This window comes from Anser brachyrhynchus, assembly GCF_964034855.1.
Source record: "Anser brachyrhynchus genome assembly, chromosome: 20".
NCBI classification, from domain to species: Eukaryota; Metazoa; Chordata; class Aves; order Anseriformes; family Anatidae; genus Anser; species Anser brachyrhynchus.
Window position 1 is genome coordinate 2773644 of NC_137713.1, and position 19962 is coordinate 2793605.

A 19962-nucleotide genomic window follows, 5' to 3' on the forward strand; every position below is an offset into this window, starting at 1 on the left:
TATGTGAAAGGAATTTCTAAGAAACTGGAAACAACTGAACTTACTTGTTTAAACTAAAAAAGTTCTCTAAAATTAATAGTTAACATTCTGCATACTTACATTTTTGTCTTTCTGCCAAGGGTCCCCTGCAACATGCTGAGAGCCCACAGGAAATTTCTTTAAAATCTATGTGATTGTCTCGGTTTTCATCAAAGGCATTAAACAAACCTGCAAACCACAGAAGCATCTCCTGTTACAGCATCTGACTGAAACAGTTGACAATAATACTTAGCATTTATGTGAAGTGTTAATGGTTTACATTTGCATGGACAAGTACAAACATTTATGATTGTAACATTCTTAGCAAGTGTAATAAAGATAATGAATCACTACTAAGACCATTGTAAAGATGAATTAGATCACTAGTGTGGCTAGACAAAGGGAAATAGAGTTTAGGAATCCTAAACAGATGCCTTACTCCACACCTTACATGTAATGGCTAATTTATAGAAATGTGCATTTAAACCAGCGTGGTTAGAATAAGCATTTTTCACAAAAGCTAAAGGATCAAAAGAGTAAAGGTACTCAGATGCCAATAATGGCTTTTCCAAAACACAACAAGCTCATTTTGAAAATCACTGAATACCTTTGCAAATTTGGCCCTAAGTGAGTTAGGAGTTTCCATTACACTGGCCTTCAAATGATTTGAGTTTATTCATTCCACACATATAACATTTTTGATCCCATAAAAAGTTAATGACTCATTCAGAAAACATACAGAATGTGCAGAAACGATTCAAGTTTCCTCATAACAGCTGTGTAAATTTGTATTACTTAGCATATAAAACACACTCACTAGCAACAGGATATGGCAATATATCCCTATTGAATTGAACATAAGTTCTGGTGTTCCAACAGCTTGTATCTACCAAATGATAATTATCCATTTTCTACTTACTACTGAGACTTGTCAGAAAGGCTGGCCATTTGGTGATAAAAGAAAACACCACTCTAAGACCGGACAAAAATCTAGTATGGAAGTAGAATGTTACTTAACACTCTTATTTTATGCAGTAAATGACAATTAGACAATTATAACCTCCAGTTATTACCAGAGTGGCTTCAACCTGAACGACCAGCTTGGTTATTAACATGTCAACATCGCAAAATCCAAATCTCCTGACCAGGTTTTCTGAACAAAATCTTCCTGGACGTACACCGTTAGGGAAAACTGTTTCATGAACTGCATGGCACAACGTCTGACTTGCCTGCTGAATTGTTGATTACCAGATGAAACTCATATTTGTTGTGTAAAAATGATTACCTATTTTCTCTCTTTCAGGGACAGCAACATGTTTTGTCACTTCACAAAATCTTAAGGAACCCGATGAAAAATGTTAAGCAACTACAAGAGAAAGTTGTATAGAAGGTCTCCCATGCGTCCTGGCAACTGCTAAGAATGCATGAAGTACCACTACCTTCGTCCTTCCAGATCTCACAACAAATACAGACAGTGAAATGACTCTCTCTAATTCAAGCTTAAAATACATTTAGAAAAACCTACAAGTTTTGAAGCCCTAAAACTTGTATGTCAGGAGACAACAGGATAGCAAACACCACAGCAACATCACTTCCTGGCACGTTTCATCAAAGTTGCATACCTTCACTCAGAGATGGATGAATAGGAGGCGAAACCAAGGGGGCAAATGTTTCTAAATCGAAACGTCCAGTTCTTGATTGAGCTTTTAGCAGCCAGTATCGTTTTTCAAGATCAATGATGTCAGATTCTTCCACTGTATAAGCAACACAAATAAAAGAAAGTTTTGGTAACATCTGGACTGTGTTAAAATTCGGCACTAAATAAAAAGCCAGCATTATTTTGTCACAAAGAGAATGGTGCTAAATTTTTTATGCTTGATTTCTGTGTTTAAAAAATAAATACAAGCTGTAAAGAAAAGGTTTTATTATTACTTTGCTTACCTAAAGAATCATCTTAACTATTCAATATCTAAGGGCTCGACATCAATAATACATAGAAGTACTTAGAAGTGCAGAAAGGAACTTTGCCTACTGCTAAAGGTTCCAGCAATCTCTTCTTTTTCATAAATTTCTTCTTGATGAATTGAACAGGTAGATTATATGTGCAATATCAGTTTGCAAAACTAACCAATATTTAAATTTCTAAAATACATGTAAAGTAGCATTCAAAAAATTAGTACTTGGGTTCTCTTGAAAAATTCCCATTTTAAATTTTTATTCTACTTATACAATAATAGTGTCTAAATGTCACGTTTAATTTTAGCTTTATTTCAAAATATATATTTTATGTTACTTTGTTATTTATAGTACAGATGCACCTAGAAACCCAGTCAACCTTGCAGAGTGATTATACAAACCTAGAAGAGACTTTATACTGAGGAATTTATAATCTAATATAAATCAGGGGGGTTAGCAAAACAAGGTGTTAGGCAAAGGTAAATAAGAAGTAGGCAGAGGGAGAAGTGTTTTCTTTCAAAACATACAAAGGCCAATTTTTTTTCCAAGTTTTAGGGGTCTGTCAGTTTTATCTTTGAAATTAAATGTATATAGAAAATATTGAGTTTCTGCTCCACAATACTTTTAATCTTTTTACATATGCAAGTGTGTCACAATACTGCTTTAGGTCAGTGTAAATTAATTGGTTCTCTAATAGATACGTAATGACAAAGCTGTCTATATTAAGCACCACTACGTGTGATCCCATTCCCAGATGGTTCTGAGCCTTTAAATCCATGCCAGCTTTCTAATAGGTTTAACTTGAGCTATTTGGCCTGGTTTAGTCTACAGAAACAATAATAATCCTGTAAGGCTTAAGAAAAGATAAAACAAGTCACATGTCAAATTAAAATTGTATTGATTTTTTCCTACGTCGATCATTAAGAATAGTAATTTAATCAGAATAGTAACTTAGATATCATACAACGAGCATGAACGAGTTGTAACTACCCAACGGGCACGTACTATTATGCCCCACAAATTTCACAAACTATACAGTGCTGCACCCTCTATCAGCAGAAAGCTTGGAAAATTGTTAACAAAAGTTGAATATCTGAGGTGGAGCTTGAGGAGTGGGAAGGGATTGCATCTTCCTGTAAAGTACTTTTAGACAGCAACTAGCAAAGTAACATCAGCGAAAATATGCCCTCCTTTTGGTCTGTACCTTCAGCACAGGCCCGAGACAGACCTGACGCTAGCGTGCAGAACACCCACACTACAGCTGCAGTTCAAGGGTCACGTATTTCTAACATAACTCCAGGCTGAACAGAGAAAACTTACCTTCCGCTGAACCCCAGGCACATGCTGCAGCAGCCTCGCTATTGTGCATTTACATGGTAAGTGAGATAAAGGAACGGATATAGCAGGAAAACTGAACTGATTTCCTTTCTCCTCTCCCTCCTTTCCAGCTGGATCAATTCCCTTATCTGGCTTACCATCTGCTGGCTCTTGGTTGTGTTGTAATACATATGGAAAGAGTAATCTAAACATATACAGGAATCCTACTCAACTACAAATCAAGAAGCAGTAATAGAATAGTTATTTCTTTGAAGGTCAGCATACAGAAATATCATGGGACTGTGCCCAGATGCAGGCAGTTTCGTGAGCCTGGGCAGCGCACTCAGGTGTGACGGAAGGCACCTGGTACGTTCCAGGAAATGCAAGAGTGCCGTGACAATTTCAGGACACGCCTGTCCCCCAATGGTTCGCGTATCAACAGATGAGAGAAAATCTGCCAGATAAAATACACTTTCCCTCAATCTTGTTGCCTCAGCAGGGCCCAGCATGCTGCCGCACTGCCAAGGCAGAGCCTGCAGGACATCACGCTAGGACTGCAGCACCTGCATTCTGCAGGGGACACAAAAAGAAAAAAAAAGCATATCCATGGAGTTTCAAGGACAGAAATAATCAAAAATAAAACAACAACTGAAAGGTAAAAACTACTTTGTGGCACAGAAGCTTAAGTACATAAAGAGAACTACAGAAGTATTACGCTGCCCAAACGACAGCGTATGAAGGGCAGGTTTGTAGTGTCACTTAGAAGAACTGCACACGCATGTTATCGCTCTCATTAGCGAATACAAAGGCATTATGCTAATGTTCCTGAGGGTGAGCATACAAATCAGTTTGTTTCCTTTTAATCCATCTTTGACTAGCAAGAACAACAGACATGCCAGTTACACTTCATTCCTGAAATGATGCCACACGAAGAATATCCAAAAACCATGAGGAAGCTCACGTTGTCGTTATGGAAGAGTAACTCTGCAGAAACCTGTTTTGCTGGCAGGTGTGACATTTACCTTTAGTAAGTAAGAACTGAAAAAATTAGTTTTCTGACAAGGTAAAATATTCTCAAATGCCTATAGTAGAAGCTACTTGTACTCCACTTACTAAATTTGACAGTTTCTACAGTGCTACCTTTACTGCGTTATCGAGCTAATCTCAGAAAAGAAAGGTTATCCCAGAAAGCATCTTATCTGCGTTTCTGTCAAGGAGCGATTAAAATTATATTATCTTCTAAAAGACAGATTTTCAAATAATCACCTTCAAAATAATAACTGATAAATATTAACATAAGAAGCGCTACGTTGCTATAGCCAAGGTAAATCTAGCGTGTTGATTTTACTTTTCCATGCAAGAGCCAAACATTTTAGAAAGTAAAACTGATGAAGCAGGAAAGAACATTCTTTGCATTGAATAGACTTGCACAATTTAGGCTGAAGAGAAGTAAAAATATAACAAAAGAATATGACTCTTGGTAACAATAAATTGTAGCCTATTGAAATAGTTTCATTTACATAAAAGACAGAAAGATTTACTGGATGCAAATGTTTAAGTCTGGAGTTGCAAAGCCAGCTGTTAGATAATTTGATTTCTCCAGAGTGATTTTTCGCACATAATCTCGTAAATTGATCTCAGAATACGCAGTGCGCCATACGTTTCTCGTTACATCTAAACTGCCAGGAATCTTTTGCCATTTAGGATATATACATACAATCACATTTGTTACTGAAGTTTAAATGAAGCGTGATAAAAGCAGACTGTACTTATCATCCTAATGTGTATGCGCTTACCATACTACTGCATATGAAAAAGTGCCATCTTCCTCTAAAGAGGCTTATATCAAGTATTTTAACTTTTCAGAGTATAAAATTATTTTGCTCCTAATACCTGGTCAAATCACATCAGGTGGTGTGAACTGGGCTTTCATTTAGTGGGTCAAATTTTGAATAACTTAAGAAAAAATTTAAAAAAATCTTATAAATACAACAGATTCCAAAATGTCAGAACAGACTGGTTTTCTAGGCAAGTAATTATTCATTTTTGTCAGTTAAACACGTGATTATTTGAGGTCACACAGACATTATGCACCTATGAAATTTAAGCAGATACTACCCGTTTACTATTCTATGCTATTTTATCTCTCCTGCCATCATTTGTCCATTAAAATTACCAAAAAAAATCAGATCTCTAGAATTAATGATAGTGTTTTATAGTTCAATTCTCTAAGACTAGCAGTTAGACAAGCGCAGTGGGAGGAACGATAACGTCAAGCACGCATCAAACTGGAGTCTTCATATAGTAAAGGAAGAACAGGTAAATAACAGGTTTTCAGCAAAAACTGTAAAAATGAGTTAATTTAAAACCAGCCACTACACTGCGATTGACAAGCTGCAATAACAACAATAAACACTAAAAAAAAGCACCCTTCATTTTAATGCCATTTTCATGAAATATGCTCCCTTCTTAAATGCTACACAGGTAGCAAGCCATGAATATTCTTTCTTAGAAAAAAAGTAAAAACAGGTTTCCATTTCAGGCCTGACGTATTGCAATTCTTTGTAGCACCAGAATTAACCAAAGATTTGAATATATTTTATAAACAACCTAATTTTTACCTACCTAATGGCACAATCCTCTCTGGCTCACAGCAGTAGAAGCATACCATATTCCCAACATTTTAACTGCAACTTGCTTCGTTTTACTCCTCACCATGATACCCTCCAGGCAAAACCCCGTCCCCGGTCACCGCGAGCCCTTCATTGCGAGGGAGCCGACTCAGGACCAGAGGCGGACGGGCTGAACCACAACCAGGGTTTCTGCCTGAACGTGGCCGTGGGGCACTTGCAAATGAACGCATCGAAGGTTCTGGGAGCCGGGCACAGAGCTGCTTTGCAGGACATAAAATAACCTGGGAACTAAGAGGATAACGAAGTGGCAAGATGCAGATTAAGTGACACTGAGGCTTCTTCTTACTGGCCTACTGTGCTGAAATACTTCCATCTTTTCGTTTTCCTTTTCTTTTTTTTTTTTTTTAAAGTTAAAAAGAAAGGAATATGGTAACTTCAACCAAAATATTACATACAGTATGCCAGACAAACGCTAGAGAAACACTGTTCAGCTGAATATAGAATCAGTGCCTTAGGATGTGAACACATTGAAGAGGTCTAAAACACTGCAGTTCTCCTCAAAGCACAAGTGGTCACACACGTGGAAAAAAATAGCAGAGAATGAGATATATTCTTAAAGGCACCTTTAATAAACCCTAAATCTTCTGAACTATCTTCCAATGGCCTTCCTTACATCATCAAGGGATGGTGTTTCAATGTGGGCACCGTGACTGAAGTAGACAAGCTCCAGGACACATATTCACACCCAGACAGCCTTTCAGGATGGGCAAAGTGAAGTGATCGCTTGATTTTGCTTTCCTTTTACAGACTTGATCCTACCATAAAGCTCTACAGGTTTCTAAACCTGTCTGAGAGAAGAGGTTCCTTCCACAGCATTCAGTTTCAACTTCATACTGTTTCAACAACTCACTCCTGCATTTCAACCATGACATCTGGTTATCCAGGGCGTCTCTCATTTATTACGAGAAATTAGCAGTAACTATGTTCTAAAATATAATTATTATACTGATTAAACACTGTCTTACTGAACCTCAGGAAGAGCTATCAGAAAAGCAGGAGGATTTTGACAATTTTTTCCTGACGACAGAAGATAGTCACTTCAAAGAAGAATTAGGATGCTATTTAGTAAGAACTAAGTGACACAAGAACAGGGTAACGGAGAAGCACAAATTACACGGCCTGTCAGTTTGAAACCATCAACCTCTCATAAATGGGAACATTCCCCCGTGGATAAGGACAGAAAACCCAACAATGTAAGCCCATCAACTGACACTGAGGTACACCAAAAAGTCCCAGCTGTAGAAAAGGCTACCACCACCTGTGTTGCACCTGAAGAATTGTGTCCAGCCAAGCGAAGGAAACCAGCAGGATCTCACCCTTCAGTTTCTCCTCTTCCTCTACATCCATCTGCTAAACCAAGCAGCAGAAAGCTCTGCTTTGCACCAAGCTGGGACTCAGATCCACTCTGATACTTAAAAGAGTGCAAACCTGCAGGGTAGGCACCAAAATGACATCCTCCAGACACCAAGAACTCTTGTATTATTGAATTACTGTGTTTGAACTTGAGGGTACCAGAGGAGATGAGGCGTTTAATTTGTAATTACTAAGGACAAATAATGATTTGCCGGAAATATTCTCCTGCAGAGAAATTCAGTGTTAGTAGTAGTCCTTGACAGGATTATCTCTGACTTACACGTTCCACTACGCTGCTATTCAATATGATGAAAACAAAGGTACCCAATCATACCACAAAACTGAGAAAATCCAGACTAGTGCTAGCGGTCACTGCCTGGATGAAGGAGAGACACATATCATTTAAACTACTTTTTGGGAACATAGGTCCAAGAGACATTTACGTTATTCTGGTAGTTTTCAGATAAAATGACTCCTATTTATGATTTAAGTGAAATGGAACAAAATTTGATTAAAAGCAGCGAGTACATGCAACTTCCTGTAACTTCAAAGTTTAATTTCTAATTATGTATTGAGAAATAATAATTGAAGTCATCTGCATTCCGAAACAAATGTTATTTACAACTGAAAAATTAGAATTCCTTTGTTTTGCTGATAGCTCGGCTCATTAAACAAACGTAAATGGAGTCACTGGTGCCTTGCAACAGAATGTTCGCTGTCTCTCCTACATCAACGTTAATAACTTTCACTATTTTTATCACCACAATTTTTCACGTCTCTGACATATTATTCAAGACGTTTAATGGAAAGCGCACTGAGAGGAGGTAAGGCTTGAAAAGGGTCTGAAGCTTGAGCAAAGCCCTGCTCCGGGAGAGGGCGTGCTGCAACCCAGCCGCAGTCCGGCAGCCAGGGCATGAATCTGTGCGTGCACTGGGAGGGGAGCCTTACTTATTAGTTTTCATTTGACAGTAGAATAAATTCTAAAAACTTTCACTCTTTCACTAGCAGCGTTTGCCTGGGTTTACTAAACATAATTTCAGTTCCTTTTTCTCCCAAAAGGTAACTATTATCTTAGTTAAACATACTAAAACCGAGCCTCAGTTTAGAGAGAAGGAGCTGTCATAACAGCTCGTACTGCTTCGTACATCCAGCTACGGTAAGATTACTTTCTTACTCTTTAGATGGACTTGACTAGATGGTAAATATCAGACCTAAAGCAAACCAGCAAGGCCCCAAGCATTCATATTTCACTGCAATTACTTCCAAGTGACCGAGCATTCTGATTTTCCTCACTTTTGCATTTATTGTATAAGATTCCTCTACTGCCTCAAATCACAGGGGAAATCATCAGACACATCATAAAAAGAAGCATTTGTCCAGACGTGGGGGAGGCTGGTTACTTCACCAGTTTGTCTTCTTACTACCTAAAATTGCTGTCGGTTTTCCACATCTGTCCTTTGAAGGGTATCGAGCTGCATACATTCTAACACATTACTAAATACATTGTTGTGTTTTTTTTTCTTTTAACAATATTTAGCTGGAAGATAACAAAAGTACAATACAGTTTAATTTTATCTAGTGGTTCAAACACACCCCGTAACATAAGCTTTCCAAATGTGGTTCAGCACACCGAACCTGCAGACGCGGTACAGTTTGAAACATTTTACTGATGCAAAGATAAATGTAAGCTACATTAGTTTCCTGCATAAAATGAAAAGCTTTCTGATGTGTACCTGAAGATTCAATAATCACTTCAAACATTCTCAAATATTTAATTTTATTTCAGCTTTTTAATGCCAACAATGGAAAGCTTAAGTTTTCATTTAGTCCCACCTTCTTGACTGCTTATAAAAGTAATCTGCTGGTAAAGAAACATAAACACTACCAGCTGCTAGAATAGACTGAATTTCTCAGTAGTCTGGTCTAATACTACAGCAACACTTTTTTTTTTTCCCAGAACACAAGTGTTGTTGTTTTTTTTCCTTTGATGGTGATGTTATCTTTTGGCTGTGTTTTTTCTCCAGAATATATCGTTTGTGTTGAATCACCCAGCAGAGACCCGAAATTCTGCAAACACTTTTCATGAGGCTTTAAAAATCTGCTAACTTCTCCAAGAGAACACGTAGCTACACAAACTAGCACGTGTAGAGGAGCAACCATGCATGCATGCATGCTTCCCAGAAAGGAAAGACTAAACACTTTCTTGTGTAACATGATATACAAAATCAGACGCTGCAATGCACAGGAGTGTTATGAAATTATTCTTAACTAACTTGATTAAGAGATTAAAACCAAATACATGAGCATCACTTGAATTTCTAAACCTTAAAATATAAGGCATTACAAAAGTACTCCTTTCAGAGCAGCAGTGAGCTGGTTTCAAGGTTGACATTCTCAGAGATGATGCTGACAGCGTTGAGGTAGGATCGCTGAGTCTACTAAAAAAATTAAACAGAGCAAGCCAGTTCCTTCATGAAGGAGACGATTCATGTAAGAGTAATAATTAAGCAAGATTCGAGGCTGTACAGTTGAAGACATCAAAGAGGTAAGCGGAAGTTAGAGGTGACGAGTCATTACATGGAAAACAGAGACTACTGTTCCTGCCGAAAGCGTGCTCAGACAATGATTAGACGGCTGAAATGCTGAAATGCTAAGAGTCACCATGATTAGTGGAAGGTCCCTGCAATCACAAAAGCTCAAATGTAAACTGAGGCACTTGAGGCAATTTCATCTGACAGAGACTGACCAAATAACTGGGATTCTGTCAAGCCAAGGGTCGAAAAATTTGCAATAAGAAAATGAAAATACTCTCTATGAAATTAAAGAAAAAAATCAAAATTACTACAGCAGAAACAAATGTAACATGAAGCCACCCAAACAACTATTTTCTAAGAATCAGATTTTTTTTTTATTTTTTTATTTTTTACTACAAACCTCAGTTTCAGTATAAATAAACTTTCTGTGAAAAGCTTAGTTAAAATTGTACAGAAAAAGGTTCCATTTCATGTGAAAAAAATCTAAGTAAGCTCCAAGGTAACATCCAGAGGCATGGGGTAAAGCTTTCTTTGAATACCTAGAGTAAGGCAAACTTGACAAGGCTGGAAGTGTGGTGGGTCTCAGTTTGAAATAGATTTTTCCGAGGGCTGAAGTCCATAGAATTCAAGAATCTGTTTTTTTTTTTTTCCTTTTTCTTTTTTCTCATTTTAGCAAACCTTTCTCTAACCTTGTCTATTAGACCTTGGAGTAGTTTTCTGAAACCTCCATGTCTACTGCAATCTCTCCCGTAACTCTAATACATTACTTGCCTATAAACTTCTGATTTAATTATGCATTTCCATTTCAGATGTTCTAAACAGAATTTTAATCCATATTTAAAACCAAAAGAAAAAAAACTATAAAAACTATACATAACTTTAAAGCAATCCGCCTATTGAAGGGAGAAAATGCCATGCTCACATCAACGGAAAAATCTATGAGTGCATAAAGTACAAGCAGCTTGTTCGAATCACTGACATCTCAACAGCAAAGACCCTTCTCCTAAGGGACACCAAGTCCCTCAGATGCTTTCCTGTAATGTATGCTCACATTACACTTGCACATCAAGTATAATTTGTCAGCTCTTTGTTTTTACATTTAATCTAAAAAACAGCTGCTCCTACTTTTGCAATAATATAGACATAAGGAAGCATTTGTTCTTTGGAGATCGTTCCTACATGCAAATCCTGAGGAGGCTTCTCTTTAATTTAGTTCCCTGACTACATCACATGCCAGGAATATTACTTATTTGACTGTAGAAGACAACCTAAGATGTAATACTTTTGCAACAAGCATTGTTACCAAAACAGTCTCAATAGTTTTATGATCCACTATACCAGAAAAAGCAAATACAAAACCTGTATTAACATCAAGTCTCGTTAGATTAACTTATTTGTCAGAGAAGACGTTTTGCTTTTTTTTTTATTTTTTAATTTGTCTGGTAGTCAACATCTACTATAAGAAATGCTGTAATCTCAATACTGTTCTCTCAAAATAATGCCCCACTGTGTCCTTGTACATAACAATGTTTTACTTGTCACAGCACAAAAAGCAGAGAACAAATTAGCATGGAGAAGAAATGTATCTCGCTGAACAGAACTGCATGCATCTAATCAGAGCAGGAAGATTTAACGAACAACTGCAGCAAGGCAACAGTTTAAGTTTGTGAACTCTGAAACAGTTTTAAGAAATGCACATAATAAGAAGTATCTTTTACTTACAGTGTGTGACTCCAGCCAGTGTTTGATAGAAGGTAGGAGTATCACTATCATCAGTGAGTGTCACATACACACCTCCAGACAGCAGCCAACGGGAAAATGTGAAAGCATCTTTGTTGTGCAATAGCCAAACCCTGAACTTCTCATAGTTTACCTTTTCACCCTATTAGAAAATAAGAAAACGTGACTGGTTTTCTCTCCTTTCTCAGTATCCGTAAACAGGAACCATCTAGCTGCAAGAACAAGAATTAAGACAATCTCCTATAAAAACAAGTACTGAAATAGTTTTTTGGAGCCATGCCTGTTTTTCTATTTCATTCTGAAATACAGCACAAGGAGGGAAATTAGACTCCTCAGCTCTCTGCATTTCAACCTCCTACTCAATGTGGCCTTTGGAAAGGCATTTACTCTGAACCTCAGGTTATGGGGATTAGAAGAAAAATGGTTTCTTACAACTCAGAACAACAGGGGTTATTTCTGTGAATTTGAAATTGTTATGACAGATAAAAGCTCTTTCGTGCTGACTAACAGGTGCTATAAAATCATAAGCATTGTGTTATATCTGTGCAAGCACGCAAACACCTAGCATAATTAGATTTGTGAATAACTAACAGTATGAAAAATCACTGCGGTAGCATAAAAAATCATGCTGCTGGTGACCAAAGAACACCTTGCAGCATGTAGGTAAACATGACATTCACAGCATCTCCTAACTCAGGTTTCTCTTGCTGGATGTCTCATGGAACTGCCTCTTCAGGAATATGTGAAAACTATAGATTCACAGAGTTTAACTGCTGAAGAGGCTGTTTAAACCATCTAGCTGAACGGTTTTCAAGCTGTGGCGATGAAACCATAGGGATCAGCAGACTTATTTCTTCACTGCCTAGAAAACTAACTACAATAAAGGCAAACCTATTATCAGTAGACAAACTCATTATATGGAGGCCCTAATCTCCATGGTAAATAAACAGAGGTCTGGAAACTGGAAGAGGTTTCAAGCCATTGACTAGTTAAACTTCCCTAATATCACAGACCATTAAGCTTCACTGAATTACACCTCTACAGCATCCAACAATTTGCACCGGGGCGTGGACTATCCGCAAACGCCAATTGAAGAAAATGGTTAATCACCATTGCTGCCAAATCATTTGCTTCATATTTCATTTGTAATGGATTATTTCAGATTCCAGATCCTGGCTCTTTTTCCCACATTAGTGTTATATTTTTCTCCTATAAATACATGCAGATATCGTGATCAAATTGCCTTCTGACTCTCCTTTTACTAATAAACAGGGAAAAAAAGTGCTTGTTGCTAGCTTTACAGCCCTGCATCACCTTGGGGAATTTTTACCTGCACTTCCTTGTATAACAAATCCAGTACAAAAGCCAACCTAAGCATGCCAGAAATAAATGGAACTATCAGAGAAGACTGAAAAAAATTGTAAGGAGGGAAGACTGGCAATCTTTGTTGGTAATTCATAGAGGAGAAAGATTCTCTAACCTTAACACAAGAAAGGTACAACTTAGGAACATATTTCATTTGCTTCTCTACTGGAAAACCTGAGCACTGTGCTACTCAACCACCTTTAACTAAACTGATATTGATAGCAGAATAGACAGCAAAATTATCCGCAGGATTTATAGGGGGGGAACAAAGGAATACCCCAACACTTACAGGCACTGTCATAAACTTCCACCTGACAATGATTCAAGGAAGTCAGGATGCTACATTGCTATTCCATCATCTGCTTAATCAGTACGTATCCACACGACTGACCGACAGCAGGGATCCTAACCTTCCTCCTACAGGCACCAACCCTTCTCTTTTGCAACAGCAGTCACAGTAGCTACAGAAAAAGGGGTTACTTCTCAGGCAGATCAGTTTCTCAATCCACTTCATCAAGACATCATAAAATTACTTGAGCCAGCACAAGGCTAGGGGGATGAACAACTGCCAGGAAAAGGGTAAGTCAACAACTTGGACTTCGCAGGATTTAGCCGATTACAGAACCACTTGATTAAGCAAAAGCAAATTTGCTGTCACGCAGAGAAGAAAAATGCAGCCCACAGCATGGTGGGTTTTTGTTTTGTTTTTTAATTTCTTTAGCAGTTTGAATCAGACTCAAGATCATTTTCCTTCTACCTCTTCCACTCTACTTTCCTACTAGTTTTTTTTCCACTGCTTTCTGTAAATGGAGCAAGAGCTGTGCCGTGTTTCACTAAGACTCCTGTGTCCTTCTAATTGATTAGAACAACAAGGAAGACATGGGACAGGAAAAAGCTTTGGAAAAAGAGCATTTGAGGCATGTAAGTTTTACAGCTGAGCCGTGATGGAACTCAACAACTAGAGCAATGCAGATATCACTGAATTTGTTTCTTTTTTTTTCCAAAAGCAAGGATGAGGAAAACATAGATATACTTCAAAGCTCTTATTTTTAGATGAGCATATGCAGTAATTCTGAAGGAAAGAATGAAAGTACCTATAAACACCATCCTGGAAAGCATAAACTCATCTGCCATACGGCAGGAAGGCAGACCCACAGCAGGAACATTAAACTTTCTCGCTCTTCAGCAATGACCTAGTATGATTAACAGGCCAGTAAATCCTGCTGAGTGGGTTATTACACTATTTTCCTTTTAAAAGAAAATCGATATAGAGCATTTTCTTGAACAGGAAAACGGTATCAAGCCAGATTGATACTTCTTTCCCTGCAAGATCTTCATAAAGTATTTCTAGATTTCTTGGACAGTATGCAATTAAGTTTTAGGGTATAATTCATCACACCATATTGATGGGGAATTATAAGTAGGAAATATTGAAGTGGTCAGCTCCAGAAACTGGACTGCAGTATACATATGATTTATGATCCCAGGCAAGAAGGAAAAATGTAATTGTTGCCCACAAAGCCAACATGACACCACTGCCAGATTAAGCAAGTTTGCCTCAGCCAATGCTGGTAACAAGCATACCAAAGTTATCGCAAATACAGTACAAGAATTTGTAAGGAAATTAAGTAATCTGAAATCCACAAATAAAGCTTCTCCTCAACCAGTTTTTCAGAAGAATGTATAATGACAACTAGATTTTGCTGGTCAATAACTAAAGGAAACAACCAAATCAAGCAAACCTGACAGTTCAGTAGGATGACTAGGGCCAAGGAAGTATCTGTGAATATCTATAGGTAACAACAGCCTGTTTTAGGGGAAGACTTCAACAAGCTTCAAAATTATTACATCTCTCAAACAACCTAATGCATAAATAAATGTTGTAGCTCCTGGCAGGCACAGTGAGACAGCAGTAATATTCTAAAATTATTATTTTAAGCAACCACTGCTGGTAGGCTTTTTTTTTTTTTTTTTTTTTAAATCCAAGGGGCAGGTTTTCTTTCCTCTCTCAGATCTGTGTTCTAGATTTCTTTCCCAACTGCAATAAAATATCCACACTAATCAATAAAATTCCACTAGCAATATTCATACTTAAATTTAATTGATTACATGACTACCTTTTGGGAATGATATCTTTCAAACTAGCATAGTAAGTAAAGCAGCATGGAGAATGCCTGCATATACCAAATTGCTACTTACATCAATAAAAATCACATGTAATATTATAAGATAAAAAAAAAAAAACTATGAACCTTTCCTCTCTTTAAGCAAGGTTAATTTATTGCCACACATCCACATGAATTTATACAGCAGAAGAAAATCTGCCTAATGTAATATTCACTTTTTTGTGAATGCAGTAAGATAAAACTTGTACAAAATGTACCTCAGAGAAACATTTCTTGAGAGATTCTGGCACTTTTCCATCAACCACCTGCAGCATCTTCTCCATCTCTTCACGAACAACATAACTCCCAGATTCATTAGAGAAGAGACTGAAAATGTCTGAGGAAGAAGAGAAATATTTAAGCAACTACCACAGTTGTATTTTTCCAAATACTAGGTTTAAAACTGGCTAAGAATGCCAAAAGCAGTGCAATAATTTGATTCAATCACAGTATAGCTCAATAAGGTTTAGATCAGGAAATATTTTCTTTCTTTCACCATTGCCCACTAATCAAAAAAAATAAATACTATCAAGTCAGATTAACAAGGAAGACAAAACAACAGAAGTCAGTAGGCAGATGCTTTAGTTTGTTTTGAAAAATACCAGTGCTGTCCTCCTTTCTCTGCCTACATACAGTACTCAACAGTCTTTCTGTAGGATCCTAACATCCACAATCATGGGAACTTAACGAATACTTCACTTTGTTAGGTACAGAAAACTAAAATACGTTGAATTTCAAAATATGCAGCTAAAAATATGCTATCTTTATTGGCAAATGTACGCCCCGGTTACATATGACAACAGTGACTTAATACAGCACGATTTATGGTTCCTTTACAAAAGTGCATTTTACACACACAATACTGTTATTACTTTTTAAAGTTGCATTACTTACATTTTGCTTTCTCCTCCTCTCTGCCTCTTGTAAGTAGAACTAATCCAACTATCAAGTTATTGAAGTGCAGCCCTTTGGACATTCCTCCAAACGAACAGTAGATAACCTAAGAGAATAAAACAGAAGTAAGCCAAAACATTAAGAGCAAGAACAGAGACATCACAACTAACAGCAACAAGTTACACCAGGGCTCTAAAAATACTGTGTACATTTTAAATACTATTTTCCTTGCTTGTTACTGAATTGCTTTCTAAATAAACAAGGTTACAAACAAGATGTATACATGTAATTATGTTCTGCTTTTTCATTTTTCTCCAGGAAAGCCTTGAGCGTATTCTTTATACGGCAGCTTAGCCAAAGAGCCCTAGCAGAGTTCAGAGGTCAGTGGGGCTTCCACATTACTGCAGGCAGATCCACTATTTTGTGAATTACCCAACAGAGCAGAGCGAATCATTCGCAAACCACTGGATGAAACCCACAGGTCTTAACTGCTGCTACCCCTGCATCCCTTCCCCTACCTTTCGTTTGTTTTTAAACACACAAACCACAACCAAACAGCTCTAAACAGCAAAAGCAACATTTTTAACTTTTTTTTGACTTCCTAACCTCTATTAAAAAAAAAAATCTTTGAAAATACAAGAGTTTGCACAATTAATTTTAGCCTTTTTTGCAAGGCTAAGAAAGAGGCCATGACCCTTTGGGACACACAGACCAAAATCCACCAGTCTAAAGAACGAATACACATTTTAGGTTGGTTGGTTTTTTTGTTTTTAAAATCCACCATAACCATCGGGAAACATTTACACCCACAAGTGACAAGAAAACGAAAGTGAGAGATGACGTGTGATTGGAGTGACATTTCTCTTCTAGACTACCAGCAGTTCCGGAAAAAAGGTACACGGCCCTAACAGTCTTAAGTGTGACATCCTGAGAATCTACCCAACAAGTTAAAGTTTTAAACACGTCAAAACAATCTACTTCTAAATCATCATAAAGTAAAATGACCACATGAAAGTATGAATTCTCATATTTACTAGGACTTCATTTTCTAAGTATAAAAGTTGGTAAAGCAGCAAACCTACCTCTGTATTAGGACCTCTCACAAACAGCAGAACTGAGATCAGAAAGCTACTGGATGCATCCTCTGAGCACTCAACTATCAACACTAAGTTTATCTTAGGAATAATTCTAAACCAGTTGAAAATAAATTAAAATAAATAAATAAATACATTTAAGCATGATGAGAATTTTGCATGTCTCAAGAAGATTGCAGACGCGCTGCCTGTGATAGCAGGATAAGCATTCATGTAGCAGGACTATGAGTGAAACCAGGGAACCAACCTGGATTTGAAATAACCATTTTTGTTACCAGGTTTCACTAATCCAGTTCACTCTAAGTGGGTGACCTCAGGCTGTGAGTAAGTAGCTAGAATGAAGCTGCCCATGAAACCGGCACGAAATAAGTACATAAATCACGTTTCAAATATTACAAGAGAACATCTATATACTACCATAACTACGTAGGACATTCAGTGTAATCAAGTGCAATCTATTATCAGTTGTGCCTGCCAAAGGAACCAGACAGCACGTTACAATGAAGAGTATTAAGGAGAAAAATCAATTTTTAACAGACTGAAATCCCTTTGCAGAACATGGGTGCCATGTCTTCCAAAACAAGACCAACAAACATTACCGTCTCACTCACACAGGTCTACATGCCACGAAACTGTTTCCCCAAGAGCTGACAAGCATCAGAATGGGTTATGCTAAATGGAAGCCAAAAAATCAGCTAAATACTTCAACAGAACTTGCCCCTTTTAGACCAGGAAAGCAAAATTTAACAAATTTTGTTACCAAGAACTTTGTCTTGAACAACTCAGCACTGGAAAAAGGCTTCCGAGAAAGTAAAATCTTCCCAAATCACTTAAACAGGTTCATATTAAAGTACTTGTAAATCACCACGATGGTAACCTGACGCCTCCCCGAGCCTTCTGAGCAGCGAGTAAACATGCTGACAGCAGCCAGAGGGAACTGCTGAGGGACGTGCAAGAGGACCACAGCGAGGCTTTGAAAATTCCCCAAAATCTAAAGATGTCTGAGGGCAGGTAAATTTAAGTGAACACAGAAGCACAGAAGGATCTCGTCGTATGGAACATTATGTAGAACCTGCCATTTCCTTCTGCTGTAAGACGGCACCACCCACCCACACTAACCTCCCAGAGTACGCTCAGGTCATCTTCTATTGCTGAAGTTTAATCCATTTGCAAATGCTTGAGGAGTTAAAATTATTAAAACTAAATTTGTGCTCTGTTTGGACACAGCGTATGCTTCATGGACTACGTCAAGGCAGAGATCTGAATTCCACACTTTCTACTTCTAATCATTCTGATTGCACAAGATGCCTTCAGGGCTACACTGCATATATAAGTGATTTACTTCTATATTACACTGGAGCCATTACTTTTTTTTTTTTTAATAAGCAGTTAACTCTGCTGAATACTATACTTAAGTCTTAATATAGCTTCTTCAGATTCAGAAGAAAAAAAACAAAAAAAAAAAAACAAAAATCCAAGCACACTAAGTATAAAAAGGGAGAGAATTCTCACATTTCAGATTAACGGGACTTTCAAAGACCATGTATATATAAATATGGCCAAATGAAAGAGAAATCACTATTTTTCCTTCACAACTTTGATTAAAAGATTATCTTTTCTTTATTCTTCTCTGTCACTCAAATTTCACCTTTCTGTGCTCTTAGACTTTTAAAGCACACTTATTTCATAAATCACCTTGAATAAAGCTCTCCTCTCTTCATCCATCTGAAAGCATATTTCTAATTCATACCCATCTCTGAACTTTTCACCCACTTCTGTTGAACTCTACACATCTCAGTTTCAGTATCATTTCAATGCCAGATATTCCATTTATATACTATTATAACACAACATATCGTTCAAGATTTGAAAAAAAGGGAATTCTGTGGATAATGTCCAAGATATTAGTATCTAACACACCTTTGAATTAGAACAATCAGCAGCTGGTATTACCTTTACCTCAGTCACTCAATCATTTTTTGGTGAGAGTTTACAAACATTGGGTAAGTTGCACACAACACACAACCAAGATTAGTTCACGTTTCTAAAGAAGTAGCCCCACGAGTTTTCACATTAATGTTATTTGGAAAGCTTTTTCTAATAAAATGCACTGTAAAAAATGAGAAGCAATTCTGTGTCCCTGTGCCCACAGCCTCTAGTAAACCTGTTGGAAGGGTAGGAGAGGATGTTCAAGGCATTCTTTTGGCTCTTTCCTCTAGTGTATAAAACCTCCTGGATTCTTCCCTGATTCTATTCTTACGACCCGTCTTCTCTTTCAGTCCTTGAGAAGTCTCCATTCTCGTTCTTTTGGCAGCTCCCCCTACATGTCCTTCATGTCTTCGTTAGCATCCCTCTTCTACTTACATTACAGTCACATTTGGAGAAAAACCAGCACAAGTGCTTCTCACAATATAATATACATTGGAAGAAGTGAGCAAGAAAAAGTCACTGCTTACTACTTTTTCAATAAGGTTGATATGCAACTCCCTCTAAATTAAGCTGATAAAGGTATAATCTAATTAGTCTTTGACACGACTGCACAGGACAAAGTTAGGAGGTCCTTCTCAGCATTCTTCCTCTCCTAAGACTAACATACGAAGCTACTGAAAACGCTTTCTTGAGATATTACCATTCTTTCTTTCTACTTCCTCTGAACAATATTTTTTCTGTCAAGGTACCCATAACTGCATATCCTAATTGTCTTATTTCCTTAGATTTAAAAATAATTGCTGTGTTCATGCATCTCAGCCCTTGACCGGCTTTCCTGCAGTTCAAACAATGCAGACAGCCCATGCTGTTTCATTTTATTAATATTTTCAATTCCATTTTTCTA

At 37.4% G+C, this 19962-nt stretch overlaps 1 protein-coding gene across 4 annotated transcripts in view; it reads right to left on the reverse strand.

The window, feature by feature from the left end:
* The window catches only part of USP32 (ubiquitin specific peptidase 32), a 78635-nt gene that overhangs the window by 35255 nt on the left and 23418 nt on the right, over positions 1-19962 (reverse strand). For all 4 annotated transcript variants that reach the window (XM_080563562.1, XM_080563565.1, XM_080563564.1 and 1 more), the window contains exons 3-7: positions 16036-16141; positions 15360-15478; positions 11594-11753; positions 1641-1772; positions 100-207 (exon numbers count right to left, since the gene is read on the reverse strand). In XM_080563562.1, coding sequence (XP_080419688.1) covers positions 100-207; positions 1641-1772; positions 11594-11753; positions 15360-15478; positions 16036-16141 — 625 coding nt within the window. The remainder of the gene's footprint in view (positions 1-99; positions 208-1640; positions 1773-11593; positions 11754-15359; positions 15479-16035; positions 16142-19962) is intronic.